The 9,806-nt window shown below is 23.9% G+C and overlaps 4 protein-coding genes across 4 annotated transcripts; 2 read left to right on the top strand and 2 right to left on the bottom strand.

Annotated features, from left to right (window-relative positions):
• Nucleotides 1-58: 58 nt before the first annotated feature.
• PCHAS_1311100 (conserved Plasmodium protein, unknown function) lies at nt 59-1,195 on the bottom strand (the record flags this gene model as incomplete). The annotated part of the gene is made up of 4 exons (XM_016799123.1): nt 59-295; nt 412-559; nt 762-959; nt 1,095-1,195. 4 exons carry the CDS (start codon nt 1,193-1,195, stop codon nt 59-61), a joined length of 684 nt encoding a protein of 227 aa, XP_016654460.1.
• A 775-nt stretch (nt 1,196-1,970) lies between these two features.
• Nucleotides 1,971-4,496, bottom strand: PCHAS_1311000 (heat shock protein 90, putative; the record flags this gene model as incomplete). Its single annotated transcript, XM_732147.2, has 1 exon — nt 1,971-4,496. The coding sequence occupies one exon, from the start codon at nt 4,494-4,496 to the stop codon at nt 1,971-1,973; it is 2,526 nt and encodes an 841-aa protein (XP_737240.2).
• A 1,335-nt stretch (nt 4,497-5,831) lies between these two features.
• Nucleotides 5,832-6,986, top strand: PCHAS_1310900 (pre-mRNA-splicing factor CWC24, putative; the record flags this gene model as incomplete). The annotated part of the gene is made up of 1 exon (XM_736849.2): nt 5,832-6,986. One exon carries the CDS (start codon nt 5,832-5,834, stop codon nt 6,984-6,986), a length of 1,155 nt encoding a protein of 384 aa, XP_741942.2.
• Nucleotides 6,987-8,552: 1,566 nt separating this feature from the next.
• Nucleotides 8,553-9,504, top strand: PCHAS_1310800 (dephospho-CoA kinase, putative; the record flags this gene model as incomplete). The annotated part of the gene is made up of 2 exons (XM_016799122.1): nt 8,553-9,247; nt 9,375-9,504. The coding sequence occupies 2 exons, from the start codon at nt 8,553-8,555 to the stop codon at nt 9,502-9,504; spliced, it is 825 nt and encodes a 274-aa protein (XP_016654459.1).
• Nucleotides 9,505-9,806: the final 302 nt, after the last annotated feature.

The raw sequence follows: 9,806 nt of genomic DNA, 5'->3' as shown, positions 1-9,806 counted from the left end.
GAAAACAAAGGAAATAAAACAAAATGTGTAAATGGATGTAATATATAGAGACTTATTTTCAATTTTTTAACCACGAAGATGCAATTGCCTCTAAAGAAAGAAAAATGTTATCTATGTTTTTAAAAAGCTTTTCATCATTAATTAATCTTTTCCATAAAAAAAATATTCTTTTCTTTTTTCTCATTATATGATAGGTATATGCTTCTTCAAATTTATTGTTTAATATTTTTTTAGTTAAATTTGCCCATCCATAAAACAGCTTCATTTTAACTCTATGAATTTTTTTTTTCATTATCTTAAAAAATGAAAAAAATTAGAAAAAATATATATTTGCATATTTTCATAACATGGGTTCTACAACAAGCCACACTGTACAGATGTGAATAAACTAAAAATACATCTGGAACATACTTTTAGGGACGCTTTTTTTGTATTAAAAAATTTATTTTTAATGACTTTGAAAATGCAGAATTTTAAGTTCATTCTTTGGCTTACGCCATTGAATATGCTTAGCGAACTAATAACGCATTTCGTTATTTTACGGTTGCATCTATTCACTCTGATTTTATAAGACATTTAAAATATATGTGTATGTGTGTATATGGAGTACAAATTAGTTACACATATACATATTTAAAAAAAGTAATCAATTTTGTAAATAAAATGGGTTGATTCACTAGAAAACAACAAAAAATATATATTAAAATTCAAATTAATATAATAGGGTCATATTACATATATATGCATATTTATTGGCTTACAATAATGTTCTAAAGACTTGTTCCCTTTTTCTTTGAATTTCATTAAATTTTAAGAGACAAAATATGCTTTGATTTCTATAATATTCATTTAAAACTACAAAAAAAGCTTTTCTTTTTAAGGTATAATTATAGTATGCTTCCACATCTTTTAATAATTTATTGTTTTCCAATTTCTCTTCTTCTATCTTTTTTTTCCCCCTAAGTAGTTGAAATCCATGATGAAAATTCTATGTATGCTATTACACAGGTATGAGAGAACATACGTATGCACATATTCGTATATTTCTTCTATTTATATCACATGAAAAAAAATTGACTACTATAATTCATTACAATATATTGTTAAAGCATATTTTCTTGGATATTAATATTTGGTTCTTAGGGTTTTGCTCCTGCAAATTTTGCAACTTAATTTTGTCAATAAACTTTTGCATTTTTTATCGTATGATATATATATGTATATATTGTGATTGTTTTTTCCGGAGCATCTAATTTGATTATTAATATATATTGGAAAAGACAAGCATAAATTAATAATGCTCAATGATTTATAATAGCATAATAAATGCATCTATTAAATGAGAGGCATAAATATTTATGATTCATTTTTGAAAAGAAAAAATAATTTTGAAAATTTAAAAATATGTTTGCAAAATTTATAAAATTATGATTAATGCTTATTAAGGTATTTTAAAAATTATTTAAAACTTAAAAAAAGATGCAATAATGAAAAAAGTAAGAATTAAATTAGTTCAATTAAAACAATAATAAGATATAGACAGATAAATTTTAAACATTAGAAAAAAAAATATTATAATATTTTTTTTCATATTTAAAAAAATATAATAAAATTACAAAGCATGAATAATAAAAATTCATCATAATAAATGAAAAAAATTCATTTCTGATCGTTAGACAAATATAATAAGCCAATACAAAGAATAATTATAGGGAAATTTATCATTTAATTAAAATATTAGGGGTTAATGGCAAAAGATGTTTGATATATATTGGCGCTTAAAAAATATTTAATATTTAATTTAAGTGGCCTGATATATTTTTTTTATTTTATAATATTATATACTTTATCAATGGGGGGTTCGTTTTCCGTTTTGAATTTATTCCGTTTATAAATTTAATCATTCGTTTATTTCTTACATGTCTTTATGATCCGCATACATGGATTGCACAATTGTTTTCGTCAGATTCCTATGATGCATTATCACCTGTAGAATCATTTTGATTAATATCACTCTGTTCAGGATTTATTTGACTTTCGTCATTCGGTGTGGTACTATCTAAAGCAGTATCTTCAGAATTGTTTGATGGAGTAATATCGATATCATCTTGAACATCCTTTAAATATTCCTGAGCATTTCTCTCCATCATTCCTATAACACGTTTTGCAAAACGGCCTGTATCATCTATTGTATATCCACCTTGCATAGATGCAACATCAAAAATTTGTTCTGCTATTTCGTCATTTTTTGGATTCATTTTATCCATTTGTATTAAATGATTTAGTTGTTTAATTATGTAGTGATTAGGATTAATTTCTAATACCGGTTGATTCATCGATTGACCACCAAACATTTCATTTTCTGACATTCCTTGGGCAGTAGCTTGTTGCTTCATATATTTTTGCATAGAAGGAGATATACCCATTTCGCCTTGAACTAATAAAGAAGGTGAATCTATTAATCGATCTGAAATTCGAACTTCATGTATTTTATGAGAGAATTTATTATGTAGCCATCTACATAATACTTCATATTTGATTTTTAATTTATTTATATTATCCGACTTGTTTTGATCATTTTCAGTTTTTAATTTTAAATCAGCTTTATTAACATCTAAAACATCGTATCCTTTATATTTATTAACAGATAAAGAGGATAAACAGAATTCATCTATTGGTTCTAAGGAAAATAAGACATCATAATTTAAGGCTTTTAATTTTTCTAAAGATGGTGAATTTTGTGCTGTTTTTTTATTTTCTCCTGAAATATAATAGATACATTTTTGATCTGATTTCATATTTTCAATATATGTATCAAGATCAATTTTTTTATCACCACTATTTATTGAATAAAATTCAACTAAAGATGCAATTTCTTCTTGATTTTCTTTATCTTCTACAACTCCAATTTTAAGATATTTTCCAAATGTATTGAGAAATTTATTCCATTTTTCTCCTCCAGTTTCTTTCAATCCCCTCATCATATTGATAGTTTTTAGAACAATTCTTTTGTTAATAATTGATAACATTTTTGATTTTTGCAAAATTTCTCTACCAACATTTAGTGGTAAATTTTCACTATCAACAATACCTCTTAAAAAGGTTAACCATCTTGGTATTGATTCTGAAAACTTATCATTTATAAAAACTCGTTTTACATATAATCTAATTCCTCGAGATTCTTCATCAAACATATTTTTACTTAATTCCCAAGGTAAAGAACCAGGTATGTATAAAATTGAATTAAATGAAATTTGTCCTTCTACATTAAAATGAACATATGCTAATGGATCATCATAAGCTTTAAATGTATTTTTATAAAAACTATAATAATCATTTTCTGTTAATTGTTTTTCATCTTGCTTCCATATTGGTAATTGGACATTTATTTTTTCCCATTCATGGTATCTTTTTGTAATTGTTTTCATTTTCATTTTATCACCATCTTTTAAAGATACCGAATCATCTGGAACTCTTTCATAATCAATTTTTTCTGACCATATTTCTATTGGAAATTTAATAAATTCCGAATATTTTTTTATTAACTCTTTTAATTTATAATCTTCTAAATATTCATCACATTCTTCTTTTAAATGTAAAACAATTTTAGTACCACTTGTTTTTATATCTTCATATTCTTGTTCGTATTTTTTAATTTCATTTACATTAAAGCTACCATTCAAGTCCGAAAACCACCTAAATATTCGATCTTCTTTTTTTGTAAAAACTTCGACTTTATTAGAAACAAGAAAAGAAGAATAAAAACCAACACCAAATTGTCCAATTAAATTACTATCAGCTTTTCCTTCTTCTATTTGTTTTAAGAACTTTGCAGTACCTGATTGAGCTATTGTTCCTAAATTATTTATTAGTTCGTTTTTATCCATACCAATTCCGTTATCAGTAATTGTTAAGGTTTTTTTTTCTTTATCAGGTTTGATTTTTATTATTAATTTTTTTATGTTATCAGCAGGTGTATTTCCTTCTTCTGTTGTTTTTTGTTCACTAGCCAGTTCTGATGATGTAGAGCCGTTTACAATATTTTGTGCTTCCTCCGCTCTTTTTTCATTTTCTAACCCAATTCTTTTTTTATCACATGCATCGGAGGCATTAGATATTAATTCTCTTAAAAATACATCTTTATCTGTATATAAAGAATTAACAATTATGTCCATAACTTTATTAACTTCAGCTTTGAAGTTATATTTTTCGACAGGTGTGTCATCTGATTGTGCGCCACCATCGCTTATTTGTACATCATTGTCAAGACCTAGTATCGAATTTCTTTTAAATTGTCGTTTTTTTAAAAAACTTTTATTTATATTTTGATCTATTCTATATTTATTTGAGTTTTTATAATTTAGTACGTAATTTAATTTTTCTGCACTCCTCGAGAAGTTAAAAGCTTCTATTATTGTATCATTGCATTTTAGAAACACAACAATAAAAAAAAGTAACATTAATTTCGTTTTATGAGAAACATAAGCATTTTGCATTTTTTATGATTTTCATGTGTTTCTTTTTTCCTTCCGTTATTTATTTTCCTTTTGCCAGGTTCTTCCTGTGTTTACACCAAAATAGTATTATATTGAAAACATATATTTTATTTGCTAAAACAATAAATTCATTTAATATATATATACAATTGTAAATTATGATAAGAAAATAATGATAATGCATAAGCATATATGCGTTTATCTTATCAGTTATTTCACGATGATATTTAAATCAGTAAATATCCCTATATTATTTTGAATTAAAAGTATGGAATTTATACTTAACATGTTTTAATTTATTTTAATTTATATATAATTGTAAAAAAGAAAGAAAAAGTGAGCACAAATAATGAACTATTTTAATTTTTTATTATTAATTGACTTTGTTTATAACTGTAATTTTATTTCACATATAGGGTTTTAATGGTGACATGCTTTACATATATATATTCTAAATATGTTGAACGCAGTGACTGTAAATTATTTATATATTTACTAATGCTTATATTTGTAAAATAAATACAACTAATTTCTTTTCATCATTATGTATGTTCATCCCAAATGTCCTCTTTTACATTAGTGTGACGAAATATTAAAAAAAAATTATAGTGTATATAATAATGAAATTGGAAATATTTAATGGGCCACCGAAAAATTTTCGATCTCCCATCTTAAAATAAAATATAAAAGATATTTTCATAATGTGGCATTTAAAGTTGAACGAGAAATAAACAAAGTATTTTTATACGCAATTGATAATATAAACAATTTATAAAAAGCATAAAAAATCACAAAAAAAAAAAATAATGAAGTATTAAGATAAATAATTGCTAATAAAGTCAATATAGAAAAAATAAATTAGCAATTCCCCTTAAATAAGTTGCAAATTTGTTCATAAATAATACATACATTCAAAGGAATTTTTTTATTTAAACAAAAGTGAAAAAGTTCAATGAAAACTTTATAATAAATGATACCATGATATACATAATAAAAGGCATATATGGCTATTATAACAGTGGGAATAACTTATTCATAAGTATAAAGTGAAGAAACAAAAACACATTTAAAAGTAAGATAATTTATTTTGCAATTTAACGATATAACTTGACGAAATAACTCAATTGTGTAAAATAAAAACAAAGGTGATCACGCAATGAATAAATATATTTAGACAGGCCAGGAAAAAATAAAAAATAAAACTACAGATAAATACTCATTCATCGAAAATAGTCGGTAGTGAGCATAAAAATGAAACATCAAGCATTTGATATATACTTCGGAAAACAAATAAGCATATATATGTACGTGGATTTTTTATAAAGGTAAAGAAGAATGTTTAAAAAGAGAACTATAAGTAATATAAAAAATAAGAAGAAAATCGAAGACATCAAAGAGGATAAGGAAGATAATGAAAATGATGACACATTTAAAAATACTGATGAAAAGGATACAGTTAATAAACTATGGAATGTAAAAGAGAAAGGAGATGATGATGACGATGATGCTGTTTGTAAATATATATTTAAAAAGAAATTAAAAAAAATAGATGAAGAAAATAAACTTAATTTAAAAAAAAAATCACATAAATTAATCATCCAATCGAAAAGTGAAAATCATAAAGAACCAAATGAAAATGCTGAAGATAAAGTATATAAAGGTGAATTCAGTGAATCTAAAAATTATGGTTCTTATGAAATCGATGCAGATTGGAAAAATGATCATAGAGCTATAATGGAACGAAATATTAAAATCGGAGAAGAAATATTAAAAGGTAATCTAAAAGAGAATATTTATAGAGGAAAAGATGCGCATGAAAAGGCATTGATGATAAAAAAAGATAGTTTAGCAAAGAATAAATATACAGGGTTATATGGGCCAGTTCGAAATAGTGGAGCAAATGTAAGAGTTACTTTAAGAATAGATTATGAACCTTGTATATGTAAGGATTATAAGGAAACAGGATATTGTGGTTTTGGAGACACATGCATATATTTGCATGACAGAAGTGACTATAAAAGCGGTTGGAAAATTGAACAGGAATATGAAGAAAAACGAAAACGAAATGAAGCTTTAAGAAAAGAAAAATTGGAAAAGTGGAATCAAAAAATGTTAAAAAAATTAAAAGAAAAAGAAGAAAAAGTAAACAATAACGATGCTGAAAATGGTGATAATGAAAATAATAGTGATGATAAATCTTCAAATGAATTATCCGTAAATTCGATGTCAGAAGATGAAAATTCGTCTAATGCAAGCTCAAGCGATGATGAAAATAATTTGCCATTTGCTTGTATAAAATGTAAACAAAAATGGAAATTGGAAATGAATCCAAGTGTTACAGAATGTTCCCATTATTTTTGTGAAAAATGTTTTATGGAAATGTTCCAGAAAAATAAAAAATGTTTTAAGTGTGGATTGCAATTGAGTGGAATAATGAATGCAGCCCACAATATTATTGATATTTTAAATAAAAAAAACACTTCGAAATAATTTTATATTTTTAAATACACACATCATAAATGATTAGTTTTTTTAGCACATTACATGCATTTAGGTTTATTTACTTTTATTTTAATTCCAATTTGCATACTATTTTTTGTGAAGTGAAGAAGAATGCTTTTGTTAGTTGTAATAAAGTTGCCATTTGACAAATTAGGCAATGGATGCATATATATATGCACATATACCGCTGTAATATATCTTACTGTCAAGCAATATAGATATATTAAAATATAAATATTATAGAGTATATATTATGGAATAGCTTCCCCCTATACACAATTATTTAATCATATAAATATATAGATTTTTATCCTATAATATTTATATATTAAATGCATTTTTTTCTTTTTTAATTATATGGGTTTTGTTATTTGTATACCGTGTTAGGAAAATGAAGATTGTGTAATGCTATTTGTTATTTTTTTTCATTATTTGCATCCACAATTTAATATATTATTTTATTGTATAACATTATTTATTTGAACAATGGTTTTTAGCTATGTAATAATATACGCATAAAATAAAATACCTCTTTTATTTTTTAAGTAACAACAAAAAAAATTGCATATTTTTTTTAATTTTAAACTGGATTACTCCACTAATTTTTCAAAAAAAAATGCTTAAATACAACATTTATATTCTAATTAGTACAGAAATACGAAACGTTTATATACAAAAAATTATATGAGAATGTTACATATGTGCATATATTTTAGCCCTGAGTAAATATGCATTATTATAATTTAAGGGCATATATAATTGCATTATATATATTAATATAATATATATTTTTTCCTCGTTTTGCTAAAGCCTTTTAAAAGCCTATATATTGTAAGTAAACAATAAGCCCACATATATTAAATTTTTTATTTAATTTACAATATATTTCTATTATTTGCTATTACATAATAAAAAATATATATTAATATTAATAAGTGCAATTACAAATAATGCATCGTTCATTTGTTTGGAAAAAGGTATATATGCAAGATTTTATATGTAAGAAAGAATTATAATAATATTTGTAAAATTATTATGTTCTATTCATTATTTGCTGAATAATGAAAATATAAACTAATAGCGAGATCATACTATTCTACTACGCTATTTAAATATTTGTTTAATTTTTATTTATTATTATATATATATATATTTTTAATATGTTATTCGAATTTTGAGAATTAATATGCTATTTATATTTCCTTTTATTTTTTCGTGCACATTTTATAATTAATATCAATTATATATGAACTTGTATATTTTCCATATTTTTGAGCACTATATTGTTATTCGGATGTAAAACTGCAAGGGAGTATTTATGGGTATCGTGGCTGTTTTTATAAGCATTTGATAACACGGCTCTATCACGTGCTGCTAAAAAAAGCTCATAACACAAGATTAAGCTTTATTAGAAGAATAATTCGACTAAGCCTTTATATACATATATTAATCGCGAAATACGAGAAAGAAGGCGAAAAATAAATAGAGATAATAAATGAAGAAAACAACATTTTATAGGATAACTAAAAATATGACTCTAAAAATAAGATAATTATGTTTTTACCATTTTTTTTGGGCAGATGTATTTTATGCTTCCTGGCTTTAGCCTCAATTCCTATTGGGTTTATAAATAGAAAGAATAAATTTAAGAAAATTGAAAATTATAAATATATAATCATCAGCTCGGTAGTGGTGAACAGTTTTTTAATCTATTACAATAAGTATTTGGGGCTGTTTGCGATATTTAATTTTTTTTTGGGGAATTATTTATGCTTAATTGGAATTACAGGAGGCATAGCTGTGGGTAAGTCTACATTTTGTAATTTTTTGAAAAAAAAAAATGTTGTTGTTATTAATGCGGATGAGATAACAAGCCAAATATATAAAAAGGGATCAACATGTTATAAAAAAATTGTAAAACATTTTGGCGAAGAGATCCTTAATAATGATAAAAGTATTAATAGAATTTTGTTAAGAAAAATCGTTTTCAACAATGAAGAAAATGTTAAATATATAAACAAAATAACACACACATATATTATAATACAGATCATTAAAGAATGTTTGAAATATAAGTTTCTATATTTAAAATATAATGTAGCAATTGAAGCTCCTTTATTAATTGAAACGAAACTATATCTATTAACAAGCCCTATTATCCTTTTAAAATCATCTATAAAGAATCAAATAAAGCGTATATTGTCGAGAGATAAAAATTGCACATACGATACAGCCATGGGTATAATTAAGTAAGTCCATTATTTCTTATGTTTTTGATATATTTGTGTGTGATTTTCATGAAATTTTATGTTGTGTGCACTAGTTTAATATCGATTTTATATACATATGAATTACATTATTCTATTATATTTTTAGAAACCAATTGCCAACCGATGAAAAGATAAAGTTTTCGGATATTATAATAAACAATGATGACGATTTAATAGACTTGGAAATGAAGTGCGATGTAGTTTATAACAAATATTTAAAAAGTTTTTTCTTTTAATTCAAACATATCTACATTTGTGTAATTTAATGTTGTGGCATGAAACAAGTAAAATATACCAAACATTGTCAATATATATAATATATTTTTAGAAAAACAACGATGCTTTTCATTTGTATGTTTTTTTATAAATACAAATAATGTATATTGTTAATAAGATTTTTACATTTTCATAACTCTTATTTAGTGTATGCGTAATTTATTTATATTATTTATTATTTTTTTAAACGATTTAATAAGCATTATGTTTCCATTTTTTTGTGTATTTTTTTAAATATATATGCTCTTGCAATTTGTTAAGA

Source organism: Plasmodium chabaudi (genome assembly GCF_900002335.3).
Source record: "Plasmodium chabaudi chabaudi strain AS genome assembly, chromosome: 13".
Taxonomy (NCBI): Eukaryota; Apicomplexa; class Aconoidasida; order Haemosporida; family Plasmodiidae; genus Plasmodium; species Plasmodium chabaudi.
This window is presented reverse-complemented; position numbering and strand designations above follow the sequence as displayed.